The 23545-nt window shown below is 38.3% G+C and overlaps 2 protein-coding genes across 2 annotated transcripts in view; both read right to left on the bottom strand.

Annotated features, from left to right (window-relative positions):
• GCH1 (GTP cyclohydrolase 1) overlaps positions 1-3073 on the bottom strand; it is a 25404-nt gene extending 22331 nt beyond the window's left edge. The window contains exons 1-2 of the mRNA XM_085314979.1: positions 3050-3073; positions 2787-2815 (exon numbers count right to left, since the gene is read on the bottom strand). Of these exons, the coding sequence (XP_085171105.1) occupies positions 2787-2815; positions 3050-3073 (53 nt within the window). The remainder of the gene's footprint in view (positions 1-2786; positions 2816-3049) is intronic.
• An 864-nt stretch (positions 3074-3937) lies between these two features.
• Positions 3938-23545, bottom strand: part of WDHD1 (WD repeat and HMG-box DNA binding protein 1) — a 30576-nt gene continuing 10968 nt past the window's right edge. The window contains exons 7-25 of the mRNA XM_085315106.1: positions 22931-23023; positions 21835-21941; positions 20599-20734; positions 20221-20419; positions 19822-20012; positions 19045-19229; positions 17638-17879; positions 17026-17163; positions 16155-16311; positions 14251-14365; positions 12633-12764; positions 11645-11862; positions 9788-9918; positions 8300-8356; positions 7241-7284; positions 6934-7092; positions 6413-6546; positions 5407-5542; positions 3938-4809 (exon numbers count right to left, since the gene is read on the bottom strand). Of these exons, the coding sequence (XP_085171232.1) occupies positions 4609-4809; positions 5407-5542; positions 6413-6546; positions 6934-7092; positions 7241-7284; positions 8300-8356; positions 9788-9918; positions 11645-11862; positions 12633-12764; positions 14251-14365; positions 16155-16311; positions 17026-17163; positions 17638-17879; positions 19045-19229; positions 19822-20012; positions 20221-20419; positions 20599-20734; positions 21835-21941; positions 22931-23023 (2775 nt within the window). The 3' untranslated portion in view covers positions 3938-4608. The remainder of the gene's footprint in view (positions 4810-5406; positions 5543-6412; positions 6547-6933; positions 7093-7240; positions 7285-8299; positions 8357-9787; positions 9919-11644; positions 11863-12632; positions 12765-14250; positions 14366-16154; positions 16312-17025; positions 17164-17637; positions 17880-19044; positions 19230-19821; positions 20013-20220; positions 20420-20598; positions 20735-21834; positions 21942-22930; positions 23024-23545) is intronic.

The following is a 23545-nucleotide window of genomic DNA, read 5'->3' as shown; positions in this document are numbered from 1 at the left end:
CACGCGGCGGCCCCGGCGAGGCGGCGCCTCCGGCTGCGCCGTTGCACACGCGCGAGCCAGCACCGACAGGTTTTTGCGCTTGAAAACGCTGGATTAAACGTTTTTGGTGGTTTAGGTACTCGGTTTATCCGAGACGGCTCAGCCCTCGGTGCACCTTACCGTATGCTTTTATTGACGGTTCCCTACTAACTGCACCCCACGCTCTCACGTAGCCTTCCCAAAGCAATTGCTCTTTGCTGTTGCAGAATATATGAAAAAAAATTAAAGCACAGGCTGGGAAAGACTCCCACAATTTCTGCAGCACCCAGCAGCACGCATCCTCCCCGGGCCCTGCAAACGCAGCCCGGGATTCATCCGCCCTTTAACGGAAGAGTGAATCACTAGCAATTTAATTTGATTGCTCAGAATAACAGGCAAAGCTGATTGCAGGCTCCTAAAACGCCAGCGCATCGCGCTCGGTTCCGCTGCGTTGCGGCTCGCGCCGGGAGGTCTCTGCTTTCGCAGCCTTCGCCCCGTCCCCTCCGTGCCCCGGCTCTCCCCAAACCCGCAGGCAGCGGCGGCTCTCGACGCAGCTGGGAGCACGCAGGCGAGCTTCCCAGTGGAGAGGGAAAGGGAGCAAATGCTGGCGTTTCCCATAAAAAAGCRTAGAAAAAGGCCAGGCTGGATGGGTTTTCTTAACCTCCTGAAAATCCCCTTTTAGTCTCAGCTCTCCCTGACTGCCTGCGAGGTCTCTGCCAAGCCAGCTCGCCCGGGCTGCCTGCACCGCCACCGTCCCTAGGAAACGTCTGAGGAGGGAACGCGGATCCCGAACAAGCCGTGGGAGCTTCGCTCTAGCAAATCCCCAGGCAGGACCAAAGCAGAAACCCGGGAAGAAGCGCCCCATCCGTAAAGCCTCGTGGAAAGGGAAGTCTGCAGAGACACGACCGCAGCGTGCTTGATTTAACCTCACCTCCCCAGTTAAGGCGAGGRCTTCAGGCTCACCGTGGGAAGCGGCAGCTCCGCGCCCCCAGCAGCAGCCCAGGGGCATTTTTCTTCCCTGATGGAGACAGGCACCTTAATTAAGATTGCATTGCCACGAACTATTTGCTAACACAGCCCAGTACCAAATGCTGAGATACGCTTGCCAGACGTCATGCTGCAAACAGACCTCCCGATCTGAACCGCTACATAGAGCAGTTCCTAGCCTTTATTTCACATTAGTCATAAAAAAAATAAAATAAGTAAGTGCAGGGTACACACGGTAGATGTCAGCCACCCTGCTGGACCGCCACTGCGGCCGCTGGGTCAGGAGCAGCCGCAGGGATGCGCCAGCCCGGGCAGAAAACAAAACAGCAGCAGGAAGATGAGCAAGAGGAGCAGCTCTGCTGCTGGAAGGGCAGCTCCCTCCTGCTCAGCTCTTGCCTGAGGGGACCCAAAAAACGGATCTTTTTCAAAGCAAGCACTTCTTCAGGAGGTGAACCGCAAACTGTATTTATTTACAACTGAACTTCCTTTAAATAAATGTCCAGCTTCCTGCAAGTGTGCCTCTCTCTCAAGTGCAGCCCGTTAGCAGCTCTCTTCTCTTCAAGAAGTCAATTTATAGATCTTTCTGTAAGATTAGGAGCTTGAAATGCTTGATCTAGGGAGGTGAATGTTTGCTACTTTTGATTTGCAGAGGATATATATTCTTAGAGCCTGCACAGATCTTACGGGGGATTCTTTTTTCCTGTTTTTAGCAGCTGCATCTTTCCAGCAAGGAGCATCCCTAGGTAGACATGGAGCAAGGGGATGGCAGAAGGCAGCAGCTTCGTTCCTGGGATTCAGAAAGGAATGGCAGGACTGAATTTAGATGTAATAAAATCTTCCATCCCAACAGCGCAAACAGCACGGCTGCACCACTGCCTTGGCAGTGGGTCAATATACAGAGCTTCTCCACTAGCCAAGGGGGCCAATTAACAAAGAGCAAAGAGTTCCCCCGCACAGGGGGAATAAGCAACGTCAGGCACTCCCCTCGATACAATTTCCAGGCTGGCATATCCAAGAAATCTGGTTTTCCATTGGAAATGCATTAATTCAGCAAAAGCAAGCATTTCCAAAGAATTCCCTGAAATTCAGAGGCTGGTTTCACAGGAGGCTTTCTCCAAGCAAAAGGCACCAAGGCGCCTGTCCTGCCCATGCCACCCTCTTGCATCCCGTTCTACCGAACGGGAAGCTACAACGGGGACAGATGGATATGCCCACAATAAAGCCATCTACATCTCATCTACATGCTCTGAAACCAGCTAGAAAACTCATGGGRAAGTTTACTTTGGACATTTCCTCCCTCCTACAAGAGCCAAATGGACTTTGGCTGCTTTGTGGGACCAGCTACTTGCAGCAGTAGATACCTACCTGCTTCTGGTTCAGAACAGGAAGCGTGCCAGATTTGTACACGTCATTCAAAGCAAAGGATGGCCTGTGTAGCAGGGAATGAGGGTGGACAAACATGGTTCCAGTATCTGGATCTACAGAGTGGCTTGGTTCCATTCTTTTAGAAAAAGAAACCATCAGAACCTTCCTTCCCTGAAACAACACTGCTGCATTAGGAGTAAAAGTCGCCAGTTAGCTTCTTGTTTCAGATGAGTAAGGTCAAAACATTTCACTTGAATGGCATATACCCAGATAATCCCAAAGTCATCAAATCTGAATACTCTGCTTTCCAAAGATGGTTTTCAATCTGAAGAAATTATTAAAATAATGGATTTTTTTCACCCCAGTTTAGGGCAAGCAGCATATACTTTCCATTCAAGTCTAGACTCTTTTCTTACCTAATTTTTCTATTCACTTTCTCCCGATCCTGCAGAAGCACAATCGATTTCAATGTCCTGAGCCAAAGGTATAAACAACTTGAGCAAGTATTTTTGTGCAGCCTTTATATGGGAGTCCTGAGGAGCTACTCGAACAGCTTACTTGTTTATTCCAGAAAGGGTCTGAACTTCTTGTATTTGACCTGCATAAAGAATATCCGACGGGTAGCTCAACTTGAGTACGGATCATATGTATGCAGACTGAAGAAGGGCCATCCACTTACACTCATCCCATCTCCCAGCACCATGTTGATGATGCTTAAGGTAGTCATCAGCAGCACAACCTTGTTTAGTAGGAAGAAAACACTACACAGTTCACCAGGCCTGTAACGATTTTTCATCAGAATGTTTTTCTTATCAATGCAAACTCATTTTTCTCCAATACACCCAAATGTGAGTGTACTTTATTGCCTAAAAGAAATTCCAGACAGTAGCTGATACAATCATTTCTTTCCAAAGAATATAGACACTATAATACGCTGTTCTGTCTTTTGCATTGTGTCAATACAGTCCTMATCAGTAAGTGCAAGCTTACATTAATTATTACTTGCAGTCTACCATCAGCATTGAACAAACAACACGTCTAACAATATATAAGGGGAAAAACTTGATGAAAAATGCACTTAAACTGATGGGTCTTCAGATAGTTTTCTATTTTCCATCCTTAGTTGACATCACAACCCCCATTTTCTACATACAGTGAAAACTGGTTGTTTTTCCAAAATGGCCTGTGTTTTGCTATGCTTTTTAGTAACAATTGCCTGTACACTAAGATTTAACTTATATAAAAATCTCACTGAATCTTCAGCCTACAGATTTCCATGTTTAAAATCTATTATAAATGGAAAGTCATCTGTCTTTTCAGTCATAATATGAAGAAATAGAAATGAAGAATAAATAAAAGGATGGAAGGGTATATATAGACAGAAGAAATACTAAACGGAGAAGTCTTCAGCATAACAAGTCATACTGAAGAGTTGAATTATTTTGCTCTTAAGTTTCAAATCTAGCTGTTATACTGCTTCCAAAGAAGGAATGGTAAATATGACTGCCTTACGTCTAGGAGATAGAAGTCTATTTAATTAAAAAAGCGTCAAAAGGAGATTACCACCTTAAACAAACGTTCAAATTTTATTTTAAAAACAAACATTACATAAAATAATACAAACAAGTTCTGAGCAGTTCCTGAACCAGATCTGGGACACAGCCGAAGCATCGACTGTGAAAGCATGTCTGCACAATCTGGAATGGCTCATTTCTGTACCTGGCATTCCTGATTCAGCTTCTGCCCTAGTCTTTTCTCCTAGCCTTTGCTAGGCTGCTCACTGCTACCATCAGGGTCACAGATGTTGGTCTCTTTCTTACGAGCCTTTGCAGCAGGCAGAGGGAGCGGTATAAAAGCCATTACTTCAGCGCTATTACCATAGGATAGTTTTTGTACTTCTGTATTCCCCAGAACGATTCATCTGGATTTAGCACCAAGTATCACAAGCATCAAGGCACATGGCTACAACAGTGTAGCCATGTACAGAACAGTGCTGCTAGATAGCTAGTCCACTAGCACTAGCTTTGCTATAAAGCTGTATCCTAGTTCTAAGTAATTTGCAACGATCTTGGGCGTGGATTCAACATTTCATGAAGGAGTTGATAACAAAATATTTTCTAAAAGAAGACTTGGAGCAACGCACTCTTTTTGCTAATGCTCTTTGAGCACAGGGGCAAATTTTTCAGTACAGAGTAATCTAATGTTCTGAGAAAACATGCTGAGAAGATATCACATTATTTAGCTTTGCTTGAATGCAAAAGCTGACAATCTGACATTTGTAGATTGATCTAAAGGTTTTACTTTTTTGGATAAATTTAAATCCTCTGATTTTTCTTCCTGGCTCTTTTTCCCCTCATCTTTACCAGCTGTGGGACGCTTTCGCTTTTTAGCTTCAGTTAAATCATTAACTGTTCCTTCTTTCGCTTTCTCAGTCCACACCTTTAAAGAAAGTAGATCATTGAGAAAACCACCTGCATAACAGGCCACAAAAATCACCGCTTTAAACATCTTCTTTCTCTGACTATAAGGAAGCAACAAAATAATCTCTGTTAAGAACTGACAGAGATTGCCAGTCATGTTAGGAGTAATTTCCTAACTTTCCTATTTTGCAACAGCATTCCCCTTCAAAATTATACTTCCTCTGAACCTACATATGAAGTTCAAGGCTTTAATGTCTTTCTTGAAAAAGAAAGAAAACTAAAAGGTGTTAGAACAAATTTAAGCACCAATGAATTAATGCTGGCTATACCATTTTTATTCGGTGACTCCTTCCCTTTTTTGTTTTTCTTTCAAGATTCTATTTAATGTTTTTTCTCAGGTGCCCCAGTTTGCAAAAGCTACTTTCAGTTCTTTATTATTCAGAAATCAATATATTTCATATTTTCATCAAAAAATATTTTGGATTATGGCTCAGTTCAAAACATAAGTCCACAGAGATGGAGAACAGTGGCATTTAAAGAAAACTCCAGTGGAAATAGCCACTGGATTGGTGGAAAAAATTTATCAGAAAAACAAAATAAGAGAAAGCTGTCTTACCAATCTTTCTTCCGATGACAGCATTCTAAATCGACTCATGCCTTCTTTTATTACTTCTGCTTCATTCAGATCAGGATTATCTGTTAAAATGTTTGCTCTGTTCTCTTCTAGCCATAACTGGAATCCTGTCCTTGGTCTAAAACAAGCAAAAAAAGAATTGCCAGTTTATGAATGTTACAGAAAAACCATATTCCCTGCCTCCCCCCACCCAAAATAACATTTCTAAACAATAACTGACTGGATTTTTTTTGTTCTTGAAAGAAGAGACAGTCAGCAGTTCCCATTCTCCTATGCAGCATGTTTAAAGAACATGCTGACAAGGCAAGACTAGAGTCAAACATTTTTATTAAAATTGTGATGTATGTGGAGATTAACATTTCAACGCTAGAATGACAAAGCATAATTGGTCTCTTTCGACAGGGTCCCATCAATTTAAAGATAGAGCACTTAAATATTAGTATGTTTCAGCTATTTTTTCCCCCATAATTCTTTTTGCCACTTGTTTTGGAACCTTGTCTGTGAAGGTTAATGAAAAGAATGCTAGTCTAAATTAATAACAATTACCTTATCCTTCCTCAGTTAAATTAGGTCAAAATGAAAATATCATTATAATAATGCAAGTTTCACAAGGACTGGTATTGTTAGAAAATGTATCTGCTCAAGAGGAACGAGGCGTATTAGACACTCAGGAAGAGACATGCTCCTTAAGTCATACAAGTGTTTTGTTTGGTTGGTTGTGTATATGCGTGGCGGGGGCTGGTTGTAATATTTCAAAATCCCATTGATCTGTTTTATGACAAATTGTTTGATAATATGTATAATACAAATAGCAGTGTGCTAAACTTCTGAAGTGAATTCAGAAGCATAACAACTTGTTAGCTATCACTTATCCTACTGTTTTGCTACTTTGGCCAGTCAAGTGCCTTCAGAAACAAAAGGATATATTTTTGGACTAGCTATTCCATCAAAATTGAAATACAGCATTAAGCAGCAAGTCTCTGTTCACCTTTTGTTTTCAGTGTTTTCCTGTGTAGCAACTTCAGCAACAGGGGACTCACTTTCCACTTTTTCTTCTCTTTCTTCCACTATTTTTTCACTAGAGTTAGGTGTACGAGCCTGGAAAAAGGAGGCTGCTGAAGCCTATGGAAATAATTAAGACACTGTTGAGAACATGCGCCCCCCAAGCAACATGCATCATATAGCCTAACAAAAGCATGTCTTTCCAAAAGACAATTTTTTSCATTAATGTAGCCTCTAATCCAACAGTTTAGAATATCAGCACAGTAGATATATACAGCTAAGACTACTTAAAAGCATAAGATTCAGTGAAGAACGACATTTTGGCAACTGAAGCAAGTTTTAGGCTGTTTTTATGTAGTTTATAAATTTCTGTAGTACGCTTGAATTAACTTTGCCATCTAAGATGCTTTAGTCAGTCAGTAGGGTTTTATACTTAATAAAAGCTGGTAAAATTAAATTTACTGCTCTTTGATCACTGAAACAACATAAAAAGACTGGAAACGTTACCTGCTTGGATTTTGGTTTGGGAATCAGAGGTTTTATAACTGGAGGCTTCTGCTTGTTCACAAGTCGACTGCTACATGAAGGCGTTTTCTTTGCATGTTTGCTCATAGAGTCCAGAATATTAGCTGAAGGAACCACTGGGTCCTTTTTGTTAGATGACACCTAGCAGAACAACCAGACTTTTAATTTATTTTTAGTCACCTTCCCTTCCCCCACACCGATTTCTGTCATAGTTAAGTCATAACGTTAGATATACAAAGGTGTTGTGATTTTTAGAACAGCACAATCAAATTAACTGCAAAACTCTTACCTTAAAGGGATTCACTCGTCCTTGGCTGCTCGATGCAATTACAGCTATTTAACAGAAAATRGRAAAAAAAAAGAAAGAAGTATATACACACATACATACATAAACAAGCACACACGTGTTTGCATATATACACATACAGACACAATTCTATGTGTTTACATACATAAATATATACACATACATCTGGGTTTATATATTTTTATATATAGAAAAAGAATCTATGAAGCAGCGTGTGCATTTTGCACAAGCAGATGAAACAATGTTAGCCCCACTCCAAAGAACAAGGCTTACAGAGTAGTTGTGTGTATTTAAGTGTCTGTCAGTCCTCCTCTTCAACAATCTCTGACCCATTGGCCATCGGGAGTTATATCGGAGACATTAGCTTCTCCACACACACACACAAAAATTCCCCCTAGTCTAGAGAGTGGTTGCATGAGCTGAAAGACACTTTAAGGCTATGGTATATATGCTCAGCTATCATTAGACATCAGAAAAACTACACAGGACCAACAACTTAAAGCAAATCCACAGGAAGATTCATTACTTCTACTCCCAAATCTTTTCCCATTTCTATTATGCCAGCTGGAGGGATAACGGAACGAAAGACACCGGGAGAAGCAAGAGGTTATACTCTGCCCCCGCCTGCTATATCAAACTCACAGTTTTACAGCAGGGTTGCTAACTTTGACTTAGAAGTGCAATGTATAAATGTGCCTGTCATGAATAAAACACATCAGCTGGCCGTTGTTCACAATTTTCCTGCGTCCCAGAGAATGCCTTCAGGACGAAGCCAGGCAACCAACCGATCCAGCATTTGGCACAACTAAGGCAATGAGAACAGCCTTAGGGAACATCACTAGGCAATGAAAACATCAAAAAGGACAGGGAACCTTTTAAAGCAGCAAAACTGGGAGAACAATAATCATTAGAAGTTACCTCTTGACAGCACTATAATGTGATAAATTTAAATAGGATTARGAGAAAAGGAGGATACAAACAGGAGCAGATATTGAGAGGTATGACAAAGTTTTTTCATGGAATAAATGGAGATTTACTCACCAGACTTAGGAGTAGTCACCTCTTTTGAGGTAACACCTTTGGAGAAAGGATTTTGCCCTTCAGAACAAAGGAAGAGGTACATATGTAAGTGCAATAAAATGTAGTAGCATTAACTTATTAAAACACAAGGCAACCCAAACACACAAGCAAACTATACCAGATCAATTCCCATCTTCAAGAACCACTTTTCCCTTTCAAATTGCACACACACTTTCATAAAACTGTTATCTTTATCTAAATTTAAGAGTTGTATACTTATTTACCAAACCTGCTTTTTAACTGAATAAAATTTAATTATATCCAAAAGCAAGATTTTTAAATAAATGTCTAACAAGAGATGTCTACCTACCACTAAAAGATGTAAACTCTATGAAATGTAAGTAAGGCAATCTATAAATAAATAAATACAGCAATACATAAAGGAGTATTTTTCTTTTACAAATAATGCTACCTATCTCTACTTTTTCATTTGGAGATAAAGATAACATCCTTCACAAGCCGAGTATGTTAAGAATAGTCACTGAACTCTTTTTGCTTTTCTCTGTCAAACCACATCTTAGAGTGCAAACGTGAATATTTCAAATATTTCCCAGCATATATAAACATACGTAAGAATGGGAAGCAAGGAGGTTTAAAGGCGGCAAAGGATGGGACTGGGGGGAAAGGTCTGCTTCAGTGTCCTAATGGAAACATCAGGACAGTACACATTGCCTGACAACTCCTCTTCAAGAGGTAAAAGCCTGGTTCCTCAAGCAGGGTGTGCTCAGCAAACTACCTGAGCAGTTCAGCTCCTGCCAGATTTGAGCTGAAAACAAAAGCAATTTTCACAAGGTGAACCACTCCATCGTATTAGGTAACAAAAACCTCCCCAATGGTCCATTAAATAATTACTAAGCACACTGCATGAACAAAGTGTTGTTAAGAGATGACAGATGCAAAACTTGTTGTTCTGCAGTGACCGAAGCACAGGCTGGAATCTGGATCCATTCACTGAGGTAGACACTAACTACACCTTTCCCACAGGGATTTCCACATAACAGGAAACTCACAGGCAGGAGTTTCTAGGTGTCAGCCAGTTGTTCCCACTCCACATTTTTCCCTGTATGTCAACACGCAAAGACAGATCACAAACTACCAGACACGTTCTGTCTAACTAAGCAGCAAAACACCTAGTCTCTGCTACCACTGCAAGCCAGTCTCAAAACTCAGTGAAGCAGATTGGATTATTTTCTATTTACATTGATAGCTTCTAAAATAAACAACTTCTGCCTAATTTGCAGGCCCTGAGAAATGGCGTGCCTTAGTCTTACCTAATTTTTGTGTCTTTTTTTTTGTAAAGAAAACAAAAAGGAAAAAAATCCATCTGTCTGTACAGACTGCTCAGTTACCCAAACTGCAAATTACTAGGGAATTCCCAGAGTTTAAGTCTGAAAGACACATCTAGATAATTTCCAGCCAATGTGGAGAATACATATTTTTTTTTCTTACTCTGTTTATGTGCTTCTGGTGTTTCTTCTGCTTCCTCAAATGTATCAGCTTCCTCAGCATCTTCCATTTCTTGGTCCTGCTGAACATTTCTGACTGGCAGCCGACTCCACTCTGTGGCAGAGTTGCTGTAACTAAATGGAAGAAATGTATCAAAAGAACCTGGTGATTTGAACTTCATCCCATTCAGAAGGAAAATGCTTTAAGCATTTTAAGCATTAAGCATATTAAGCATTAAGAAAGAGAATGCTTTCTTAATTGGAACAACAGAAAGCTAACTTACTTTTCTAATTAAACAGTTCAGTTCACCCTAAAACTGCACTAGGTGCAGTCACTGAAGCGATACTCATGTAGTTTTAAGGAAGACCATACGTCTGTGAAATTGCTTTGGAATTCATAACCAGTTAAAAGTACAGGCACTAGCCTTTAAACAGCTCTGGCCTTCAAACAGCTCTGCACACCAGAGCAAAGGCTCAAATACAAACAGCCCCTTCAGTGTGCACAACATTGCCATTGCTGTCAGAAGACTTTGCAGAGATAAATGCAAACATAAAACATCTTCAATAATTACCATTTAAACACGCATATTTCCAGCATCATGAAGAAAACCAGATTACATCCACACACACAAATAAATATACAGGTGATAATATAGATRCATATTTTCAGTTTGAAGTTTAGGCACCAAGTTTGAATGTCTCATCATTATTTTCTCAAGTCCCAATAATAATACATACATTTCTTAGTTTCCCCCCCCCCAATCTTTGATGATTACTAAACTATGTATGTATGTAAACAAAGGCTCCATTTCTTCCTACCAGAATATCAGTATTAGATTAATCTCACTACAAGAACAACACAGCCTTTGTGATGTACTTCAACCTTCGGAGTGGCTGAAGTCACAGACATGGGATTACAGCATGCATTTATGATGCAGAATAACAGGACAGAGCATTTAGAAAGAAGTTTTAAATGTGCCATTTCAAACAAAAGAATTAGGCAATGGATGCAGATAAATTTAGGGGCTTATTACTTTCCCTTTTTTAAGCAGGTTTCAAACCTTGTACGTAACAATTGTTATAGGAAAACAACGCTGCTGATAAAACATTATGACATTTTTTTTCTCCAGGTCATCAGACGAGCAGCTTACAACTATTCTCCTTACAGATGTAACATCCAGAGACCAAGTAAGAACATAGCTCTTCCGTATAACCTATAGCTAAAAACAAGTCAACCCGCCTCTTGCCTCATCTTGCTTTATAGCCAAAACAGACAAAGTAGATGCAGGGAGAAGAGGACAAGTAGATAGCACAGATACAGGGTAAAGGATGCATAGCAAAATTGTTATAATTCTGCAGTTCTGGAGAGTTGGAAGACAAGAAATAAGCCTAAACGGGATAAATTGAGATGGGATACTGAAAGAGGGGAGGGCTGGAGAAAAGGAAATGGATTTTACAATAGGTATGGAATGAAATAAGGTAAAGAGACTGAGGGGATAGAGAAAATAGGCTGGAGCCAAGTAAGCTGCAGAAAAGCAGAACAACTCGGTACAGAGTCCTCTCTGCCCCTGAAGCTGTTGGATACAGACATAAGGAGTGTGAGTATTTCAGTTTATGTTAATACCCCAGTGCTAACCACTAATGGATCCTCAACACGAGATGAACAAGAGCATACCAGTCTATATACACACACACACACACACACACACCATTTACGAGTAGAGCAGCGCAAACTGCCCCTTTGTAACAAAATTCATTAAAAGTCAGGTCCTGAACAGCAAAAAATGCATCAACTGGACCAAAATTTTAATAAATCTGTAAAAACGTTCCCAGGATTTTAAATCACAGAAATTTGCGTTACCCAGCATTCAAATGATTTCGGAAATCCTCCTCCTCCTCCTCCTCTTCCAGTGCTGTCGCCAATTCATTTGCTTTCTCTACAGCCATTTCGCTAAGTCGCTGAGCTAAATTTAGTCTCCGAGAGCGAGAGGCATACTTGATAGCTAAATTCACAACGTTTTGTGTCATGAGGTCAGCAAGTTCCACACAACGAAATTCACGCTCCAGTTTACAAGAAAGCTAAAAGAAAAACAAACCTCAAGAATCGCACACTTCATAGTTACATCTCCTAGAATAATCTCAAATAGTACACCAGTAACTAGAAAGGAAAAAGATCCCCATCTCACAAGCACCACAGCTTAGACAGCTATTGAGAGTGCCATTCTTGAGCATCAACATCTTGACACAYAGAGGGGTCTGTAAGTACAACTTGCCCAATTCAAATAACTAGAAGTGTAAAACAGATCTGCAAGAGGGAACACATGTTGATGTCCAGTTCTTTTCAGCAATAATTAAAGCCTCTGTGAAAAAGTGTAATAGGAACAAAGCCCATCAGCTTCACAACGATTCCATAAACTAGTTTAAATAATGCAGTACAGACTAAAACCTGCTCTAACTTTGGATAAGTATCCTTGCCTCCAGCAAGTCTCCTATAAACACAATTTGGTAATCCTGTTAACCTACACTTTTGCATACAGCTTTCCTCAAGACTCTAGGACCATATTCTGGTCTTGGTGGACTGAATGGCTAAAGACAAATCACCATCACAAATGCATGGGAAAGCAAAAATACCCTTTCAGTTAAGAACCTTTCTTCCCACCCTCCACACTGATGAGCAGTAACAATGTTAACAACAGTCCASGGCTCAATGCAGTTGATGTACTAGCTGGGTAACTGCAGATGTGAGCCAAATTTACAAAAAGAAAAATCACATCAAAACTTGTGTCAAATGCCACCTACTCAAAATAAAGTCTAAGGATTCTTTCCATTATTTATTTATTTGTACTTACAGCAAAGAGTTTCATTAGAAGTTCTTGTTGTTCTTTTGCTGATTGACTTTTAGCATTTTCATTAAATTCATAGCCATTTTTTGATAAGTAATCCATATGGTTGTGAAATACAACAGAACGCCAGTATTGTTCCTGAAAAGAGAGAGATAAACACGCCAGAGGTCAGAGGAGGAAGAAGAAAAAAAAAAACACACAAAAAACACACACCACCCACAGCTCAATACCTAGCACGTTACCAAGTGTTTTTTTTTTTTTAACAATTTATTCCTAGACATTTTTATTTTATGAGTGAGCAGTAAACAATAATTGTCTTTAAAACCAATGCCYACTAAAGAAAAAAATACATCACACTAACAACATCCATACACAAACTAATCCAAACAGTCTCGACCTATGTCAAATTCCATTTATTCCATATATGATATGCTTTCAGCAGCACTTCAGACCTATATGCTCACCAGTTTGCTACCAGCACAGACAATTCTACAATAAACTTAATTATTTAATGTTATTATTGCTGTCCCACAGCAAACTGCTATTATTCTAGAATACCACAGTATCTGTGAAGAGTAATCATCATCATCTGTGAGACAGAAACAGAAAAATATAACTGAGACGGTTTAAGAAAAATACTGGTATAGCATTAGCCCAGACTAGGTCTGTGGCAAAACAATCATCAAGTTACTCAAAACCAGTTTGTTTTCACTAGATCTAGGAGGCACCAACTGTTTCTGTATAAGCAGAAGTATGTGTCTCAAGCTAAATAAAAATTTCCCGAAGTTTCCCTTCTATTACTTAGCAAGAAGAGTGAGAAAAGAGACATAGCCTGTCAGATAAACAAACAGAACTTGAACTGAATGAAACCAAATTCAGAAAAAAGGACAAAGTACATATTTTCAAAACTTCTTCTCTATACTTATATCAAGGAGGACAAATTTCAAGTAGTATTAAACTGTCTCCAAGGTTGAGATTAGAATTTTATGCTCTTTTTTTTTGTGCACTACAGCTGTGCACAAAGATATTTACATCTTTGTGCACAAGGTATTTAAATCAGTAAACAGTTTTAAAGTAAACACAGATTTTTTTCTAGATTTACTCTGCATATACAAAAATAATATAGATCAGCAACATACATAGAGGCTTCAACCAGCCTCTACTGTAATAGGCTAAGTCAACCTGAAGGCTTAGGTCTTCAGAACGATTATATGAATTGGAGAAAAACACCTTCTAGAAATTGAGTATTATGCCTAAAATATTAGAAACAAATCACCTTTAAAGGGGTCTCAAGCTGGATCCCAAGATCTAGTGCATTCTAGAACATTAGCTGTTACCTACTAAAACAAAGCTTCACTGGTCCAAAGGCAATTACATGTAAATATAATCTTTTATCAACTCTACCAGCTTTATTTTGCTTTCTTCTTCTTGAAAGAGTTGTGAACAAAACCAAGAAATCTATTCAACCACTGAACCCAAATAACTTCCTTAGCCAGGTGTCTTACTCAGAGTTTGTATTACCCTCTTCATAACAGAGATTATTAAACCCCTATAGGAATCTTGTATAATCCCTACTGTGAGGGCATCTAAGACTATGAACTGTAGACTCAACAGCATTCCATACCTCCATCTGTCCTTTTTCTGTTGTAACTTGACAGTAAGGAAGTTTAAAAGATAATATGGCTACAGCAGGACGTGGAAGTGTAGGTGGAAATCGAGCTCCTTTACAAGGAATACACCTGCACAAGGAAAAGAAAAAAAACGTACAATCCTCGTCACCTACAGCCACCGGTTGTTCTATATCTAAATCATGTCTCCTAAGAAGCAAGATACTTTAAGAGGATTTGTTCTTTAAAAAGTAGTAATTAAAATGCTGATTTAAATATAGCAATGTGTAAGATTGCATTATAGAGAGTTATTTTTACAGTGCAGCCGACTGAAGATTTTAAAAACAGCAAAGCACATGCTGCTCTTGTTCACACTAGAAACTGTAAATACGACACATAACAGACACAGATTTCTAACTCACACAATACCCAATTTAACTATAATTACAACATGGTAATTCAATTTATTAAAATCAAACTACTGAACAACTGAAGGCCACTGGAAAAAAAGAAAAAAAATAAGAAAACAGACATCTATTTATTCTGATGTGGACAGTGCCGTGCTTAGGCACACATACGGGAAAAATAAGAAACACGGTCACAGATAAGCCTATACTAAAAGTGTAGCCTTACTGTTCCACTGTATTTARATCAGTACACTCTGGTACGATCATTTGAGTAAAACATTGATCGGGGAAGGGCAGTCTTTCCAGCAGCACTACTGCTGCATTGACAAAAATGTCTGCTTATAGCTTTAAGCTAGTGTTTCAAGCACTAAATAAAAAGGACAGGAAGCATTAGTGTTCTGGCTATCTGTGTTGATTACAGCATATGGTATTTCAAGAATAACCCTCCCCCTTTGTTATCTTTAATATGCTAGTGGCTTTGAATAAGACGTTCGTTGCAATTCAGAAAGCAACATTCTTTTTCTTGGAGAAGGAAAAAACCTCATGACGACTGACTCACAGTTGACCAACCTGCCAGTCTGATGTGATGCGTCCTGCACATTTTTAATGAATTTCCTGAAGGCCAATGTTACTTAATGATTTGGAGGAAGAAATGGACAGTGAATTGACATTTACCAGTGATACCACCTTATTCCTCTTATTACAAAAAGTGTTGAGGATTATGAAGAACATCGCATGGATGTAAATAAAATGCAGTCTCTCACTAACCTCTACAATTGTGCATGACTAGCAAAACAAAATTATCTTGTATTTCAATAAAAATATGTAAGCTAGTGGGAAAAGGACACAGATCATTGAATAAAGAGGACTACAAAACGTGGTTAGGAACTAAAGGTCTAGGATGTTTGTTATAATAAGAGAAATATAATTACTTAGAAACATCATCACTATCATATTTTATAAAGCAATGGCTTACGCTTAGCCAAATACTTATTTGAACATAYTGTTCTTCATGGCCAGTTTAAATACTGGTACAGTAATAGTCAGTTCTGACCCACCTACGCCTAATAATGTAGATCAGTTATAGGACTGGATTCTTCCCAAAAGGACAAAAAGGGAAGACAGAGCTAAGAAAGAAAATTAATTAAGAAATTAAGAAGATACATCAACAACAGAAGCAGAATCCTAACAGCAACCATAAGTTTTGATAACTTTCTCTAGAAAAATGCAGTTTTATGAATGTGTCTGCATCAGAGACGTGTGATCTTACGAAGTATGCAGGCCAGCTGGCTAAAGCAAAAACCTAGTCTTATTCTGTTACACATTATAAAATTTCAATGAGTTCATTCAAAACCAATTCAGTAAAGTCAACTGTAAAATTACAGTTATGGACTAGATCATTTAGTGTGCATAATTAGCCACCTGTTTTACTAATAGTTGTTTTCAGTTTCTGTTACTGTGAAGTGTTCTGTAAATTAAGACAAATGAAGCATTTCCTTCTTGAAATATCTGACCTGAGCTGCTGGGGATTTTCATGGATGCCAACTACCCAATAATGATCAGATTTTCCTTTGCAATGCTCTCTCAGGTTACATACTGGAATCCAGGTATTTCCAAGTCCTCGGTTCAACATCCGCACAATCCCCTCAGAATCCACGTAACATGGGGTACCTGTTTGTTACGAATGAAAATAACTATTCTGACAGGCATCTCTATCTGTAACTACAGCACAGATAGATTTGAGCTGGTTTATACTTCTGGGAAACTACACTTACCACTGCTCAAGCATAATGTCCTACCACCCAAACAGTACAACCTAGCTGGAAACACTAGTTTCCTTAGAAAGCTGCGCCACCTTCTGACAGTCAACACTGCTGCTAGCTAACAGATTCAAGTTCAAATTTAAAACTTGGAAATATTTTATTTAGAATGCAAATTCCTACTATTTGTGTAGATTTCAAAAAAAAAAGTTAGCTATTTTACAATGACTTGTTCTAGCTATCATAAAAACTTTTCAAGCTACCAGTTACTTCTCACAGGCTTTCTGAGGTAGCTATATTGAACATGTCTATTAAAGCACATTAATAGAATTTATTTCTTCGTGCTAAGCAGGGCAACCAATCGCGAAAACAAGTTCTGATAACATTCCAGTGTATTCTTTTCATATTGGAAATACATTAAACACTTCTGATAAATATATATATATTTATAAGAGTGGGGGAAAAAAATCCCAGAATTCTGTTTAGCACCAAGGAATTTTTTTTCTCCTTAAATCTGAGTCCCAGGATCACCTTTATTAAAAGGACATCAGTTATCCAAACTCTCCTCCAAGATTTCCTGATATTGTCAAGATTTCTCAACATCACACATGCAGGCATATCATACCTTCTGCTGAGAATCCCAACCATGTCAAATAGGACTTCTTCGTAAGAGAAAGTGGGTCTCCATGCAAAACCTGCTTTTTCTTTTTTCCTACTTCTAGCAGCTGTACTCCAAGACATTGGTCCCCATCAAACCCAGTACCTAGGAAAATGTTGTTCAGTGACTGCATTAGAGAATTATCTTGCCTCAGTTTAAGCAAGCTTTGAATCAAAAACCAATTCTAATGCATCGTTATCCATGAATAACATCAGACAAGTGACTATTTGTCATTTTGGGTACATAAAGTATGTATAGTAATTACTTCCTTTTTTTTTTTTTTTAATAATTCATTTTGGCATATTGGAAACTTAAGTTTAATCTATTTGTCTCACTTTTGCAAAACTCTCCCTTTCCCCACAGGTTAATCTAGGCATCCAAATATGAAAGGTAAGCTTTGCCGTCAGATTCCAAAGACTTACAAGTTGATACAGTAGAAGTGTCATCAGAAAGAGGGAAAGAAAGAGGAGTAAAATACTTATTTTCCTTAGGCACAAGTTAACCAGTATCTGAAGTCATTAACAAGTGAGGATTGAAAACACAGCCCCAACTCAGAAAGGACAAAACAGAGAAAGCTACCTCTGTGATAAACAATCATCAATTGCTCTCCATGTCCTGCCATAGACACCACTGGACCTGGGAGACTGAAGATCTCTTTCTGAACTCCTCCAACCGTAAAAATACGAACTAGCAGGGCACTAGTGGCACAAGCAGCCCAGCCTTGACCTAGACAGATAGCCTCAATGTCTTCGTCCTCTGGCATATCTACTGTCCACTCCTTGTTYGCATCCCATGAGCTAAAATGAATGCAGTGCAGCTTGCTAAACAAGAGACAGAAGAACAACAGTTAAGTATCTCAATATGTAACATTCTCTCTATATATAACACTTGGAAAATACACTGTGCACTTAAATTACACCAGTATATTATGTCTGTATCATAGATCTAGAACCTGTGACTATCATACATTGGAACTACATCATCCTACAGACTACAAGCAGTCATTTGCAAAGCTGTTACTCCCATTATTCAAGAACTGATGAGCCAGCTCAACCTCCAGCACTGCAGACCCAGAGCCTTTAAAGCATGAAGCAGAGACAGCTTACAAGCCTGCAGGGAGATTTTTAGATGGAAACAGATAAGTGTCCTGCTAAATTAACATTAACAAGAACTGAAGGTGATCAGTACCCCTGAGTACCAGTCCTCTTTACAAGTCTATCACATTATGCTATCTTTCAGGAAAAAGAAAAAATTAAGAAATCCAGTTCTGCAAGCTTAATAATTGAGAAGTATCTGTAATCAAATCTCTCACACACAGCTTTTGATAGATTAGCTAGGTGTTTACCTTCATTAAAAAAAGAAAAATTTTGGGGAGTCAGATAACCAATAGATACAAGTAATTCTTTTAAAAGTAAAACCTCTTTTTCAGCTTAACATAGTGTGTTATGTACAAAAAAAGCAGAGAGAGTTATTCTTTCTTAAAGGTATTTCCACAGAAGCTGGCAATAAAGCATCACTGCTATTGTTCTTAAGTAAAATGGTCTGGATGGCCCAGCTGGTTTTCACAAACTTGTTATTCACACTTATTCAGGAATTCTCTGGGTATCTCCAAACTTCTCTCCTTAACAAGTATTGAAAGGAACAGCAGAGCCTTTACAATTTTGACCTGAGCAGATTAAAACTATTGTTCACGTTTACAATTTCCTTTGAGCTAAAAATGCATAGTGTTTCAAGGGTGTGTGTGTGTGTGTGTACACACACACACACACACACGGATTTTAAAAGTCCTCAGGAAACAAAATACATCTTTCAATATTCTGGAAATCTACACGCAGGTTAATGTGAAAATCCTCCTTGAAAACAGCTCCATAAATAAAAATCAAGATCAAAAGCCAAAATCTCAGAAAGCGATAAAAGCAGAAATATCTGGAACAAGCTAAGTGTAACTTTGTATTATGGGATCTAAAGATGAAGGCCATGATTTACCTTGCAAGTTCCTCTGTACTCTCACARGCCAATAAAATAGCTTCAGCAGAGAGGTCAGCCATTGTGTGATTCAGAGAATTTGGCAGGTGTGTCGCATGGTGTACGGAAGTATCATGAAATTCTATATCTATAGCATTGTCTTGTTCATCATTGTAACAGCGAATGATACCAACAGAATTCCATACCTATTAAAAAAAAAATTGCCAAGGATATTAAATGCCCCAGATCACTCTACCATAGCTTCCTCTTCTAAAATAACAATAGGTGGGAGACGAGGAAGACTGAAGACTTATGCAGTCAGGGCAGAAGTATTTCTAAAATAGCTGAACTAGACAGAAACTAGTTTTGTACTCATTGTTTAACAACCCTTCACCTTACAACAGGAAGCAGAACTTGCATCTAGAAAGAACTAATATAAAAGTCTTAAAAGCACAAAAAATAACCATAAATTCTGACTAAGAAGGAATTTCAAATATATTTCAGTTAGACTCCAACAGTACAGGTATAAACCATAGAGTTTGCTTCTGTTTTCAAGCCAAATATTTATTTCTACATCAGAAGCAGCTTAAACACAAAGCATATCATTACATAGTCTCTATAGAAATAGAACAGAAACAGAAAGCTACTTTTCACCATTTGGCTTCACACTCTGAAGTATTAAAAAATCCAATCTTTCCAGTCTTTTCCAAGATTTTCAATTAAGATGCAGCAAGAGCAAGACAATACTAATGAACGAATCAAAATAGATTAATATAACCGTRCAGCAGTGAAGTTTACCATGAAGCGATGCATGAGATGTACAGGAGTAGAGCCAGACTGGAAYGGCTTTTGCTTGGGGGTTGGCATTGGCCCATCATATAAAGGCTGCCGARCAGATGATGCTGGTAAAGCTGGAAAACCACCAGCCTGATCATCATCGTCATCCTCCTTGTCAAGGAGACTGGAACTAGCTTTTATCAATCCAATATCTAGAAATTTTTTTTAAAAAACAAACAAACAAAAAACCACTGTTTGCATTTTCCAAGAATTAACATGGCAGAAAATACAGAGAAAACYGTAAAATAATGAGGATTTGCCTGGAATAATAAGGCAGAAAATATTCGAGTAGAGGAAGCACTTGTAAGATGGACCCAGTAAAAACAATAAAGTGCTATAAAAAGGCAATTCATTCTGTACCTAATGAGTTGTCATCATTATCAATTATTGTCCGTCTTGGATGGCCTGAAGTAGGCATAGGGTCATCATCATCATCATCATCATCTTCATTAGCTATACCCTTTGGGGAAGACTGTGGTTCAGTCATATCTCCATTTAAATAGTCATCATCCTCTCCATCAAAGAGATCATTGTAGTCTTTTGCCACTGTACTGGCAACCTAAAACCAAGTTAACAATTATCACGAACCTTCTTTTGCCYATGGAGTTTGAGGACTGAATTAATCATCAACAGCTGAAAAGACAGAGAACTTTCAGAACACAAGACAATGTTCAATACAGTTTGATAACCTAAATAATCTGGCTAATTTAAGAAATATTTGGTATATGTACTGATCACCTTATCATCTGGTTTCTTTCCATCACCAATATTTTCCAACAACCCCAGATTTCCTTCAGTATCTGTATAAGCAATCTGCCCATATTTGGGGTGCCATGCCAATCCACAAATTGTGTAATTTTTCTCATGTTTCATCCTAAAAAGAATATAAAAATAATGGGTTTTTTTGTAAGCTTCTCAGGGCAGAAATCTCCCTAAGAATTACTACAAAAAGTGATAACACTAGCATCGGAGAAATGAAGAAACACAAAATTAAGAGATTATTGTTAGCATAAAAAGCTATTATAAAAAACACCAACAGGTCTTTTTCTATGGAGGAAGTAATTTAACCTTAAAAAGTCAAAATCACATTCATAGAACAACTTGCTCCTATATGTAGAAAATACACAGTAATTCCCGAGCAATCATGTATTTCAGAACTGTTCAATTATATAAAGAACACTCARCAGCTTCCCTTGTATAAAATGATAACTTAGCCCTGTCTTTTCCCCCTTTATTCTCACACAAAACTAGACTATGGAATTTGAGCAGAAGTTCACATTCATAGCTCTTTCCTGTTCTTTGCCTAAGAACATAGTATTTACAGATCGTTCTGGCTACACAGAAAGGAGAGCAATATGTCACATGAATAAGATCGTATGAATACAGTGGGCGTGCGCAGAGCAATGCCACATTTCTACCTRCCTGTTATACTCTTGTGGAAGCTGCTGTTAGAGTAAGAGTGATGCTGATGCCCCTGTATTCCCTTGAGCAAATGAACTGCAGWATTAGCATACCTCTCCCAGGYCGCACAAAAGCAGAGCCCTCCTCCYGCTTACTACGCTCAAGTCCAACCTGAGTGTTGGCCCAGTGTCAGCATCACCCAGATCTGATGCAGCTCTTCTCCCAGTTCCCTTCCTGTGGATGTGCTTCCAGACCCACAAGTTCAGAGACCATATGTGAGGCCAGGCAAATAGTTTTCCAATCTGAGCGTTCATACACTGTCTCCTGGGGTGCTTGTATTGAGTGGAACGTTAGCAGCAAACTTTTAGATTTACCCTGCAAGTTTTATAGAGTAAAAATTCTCAAGTAATTTCTTTTCTTTTTCTTTTCTTTTTTTAACCTTGTAAACCTTACTGAGACCTTTGAAGAGGCAGAGTTCTAATATTTGCACAAATAAGTCTTAAAGAAACAACAAAATTGTATTTTTATAAAAAAAMGTATGCATTTAAGTATTTACGGAAAAGAACTGGATACCTCCCTATGCACTCCTTGGTTTCTACTTTCCATACCACTATACTTCCATCCACACTTCCAGCTGCCAGGTATTGCCCACAAGGAGACCAGACCACAACATTCAAGGGCTAGCAAGAAAGGAAAATTAGAGTTTATTAATGATAAAGCATGGACAGCATTCTTATTCTGGAGTGTAAAATAGATACGTTGGAGGGGAAGGAAAAAAAAAAAAGAATCTTTGACAAATCACATTCAGCTACCCACACCACTGCTTTAGCCAGTCTTCTACAAGAACTGCTCTTTAGAAATAGCATTTATTTCCTTTAGAATATTCATCTTCTGTCTCTAAAAGTTACAACAAGATCCAACAAAACCTGACTCTAAACACAGACAGAAGCAGAGTACATTTTATAAACTCAGCACTGAACATTATTGCTTTTTATTTTCAACAAAATACAGATTCATAAATTAAAATTAAAAACTGTTCGTAACTTAAYAACATTCCGATTGCTGTATACTTGTGCAGTCAGTGAAAAGTAACACACAGTCTCTATAAACAGTTACCTARCAATTACACTAGGGAAGTGGTCCTCTTCTCCCAAAGCTTTCCAAGTATATCATAATGTTAAAAAGCAAGAAGATGACACAGTTGACACAGTTACTGCATTACTAAACAGCTAAATTTCAATCTAATAAAATAGTAGACAAATGATATCTCCACTATGTAAAGAAATAGTACTCTGAACATTTTCCTTAATATGCTATGAATTTAAAACAATTTGTAAAAACAGATATTCAGCTGCACTCAGTGACTCACTGGTAGACTTTAGAGATCTGTCTGTTTACWGTAAAGGAAGGTGAAGAACCAGTACCATTTAAAGACATGCTTGACACTCATCTAGTTATCTCTTGTCTTTATAAACAGCCATAGTTTACAACAGAAACTAGTAAGATCAAAAATGAAAATAATCTGAGCAGTCATGACTAAGGGATAGGGTGTATGTGTGTGGGGGGGGATAAATAGAAATATTTTAAAAAACTATCCACAGGATAAATTTCTAGCAGAGTAAGTTTTAAATTACACAAGTTTTAGCAAGCACTTGATTTATGCACCTACCTGTGTGACAGAAGTATCTGATAAATCAAATTGATTATCCCAGGTTTCTCTTCTATATAGTTTAATAACTTTATCTACAGGAACTGCCAACAACTGTTCAAAAGAAACAAGAACCAGACAATTTAGAACAAGTAATCTTTCAAACAAAACATTCAAAGAAATAGCATGCCTATTTCATAGCACAGCTCCTTCATTCTGCCTCAGTATTTAACAGATCTYTTAGCACTGTAGCAATACCAACCAAGAACGTAAAGAAAATTGAAGTAATCTTGAATTACAAGATTTTTTAAGGYTTTCCATATGCAACATACTGAAGCATACTGGGTTTTATTTTAATCTTCATTTTTTTCTGGCAGAGAACTGAAGATAATGACAGCTGCAACATAAGGTGGAAGTTCTTATTTATGAAAAAGCTAGCAAATATGTATAAATAGTTTTCAGTGTTCTGAATATAAGGCTTATGTTCTCCCTTTYTCTTCCTTTCCAAATCTCTCGATCAGGTTACATTTTTTTCTTATAAATCTTATTTGAATAGCTGATCGTTGAAGTAGAGCACTGTGTCTTTCACAAAGCTATGTAAGAATTACTGCCTGTTTACTTCAGGCCTAAAAAAAA

This window comes from Rhea americana, unplaced genomic scaffold (assembly GCF_003343005.1).
Source record: "Rhea americana isolate MKP2758 unplaced genomic scaffold, rheAme1 scaffold_42, whole genome shotgun sequence".
Lineage (NCBI taxonomy): Eukaryota > Metazoa > Chordata > Aves > Rheiformes > Rheidae > Rhea > Rhea americana.
This window is presented reverse-complemented; position numbering and strand designations above follow the sequence as displayed.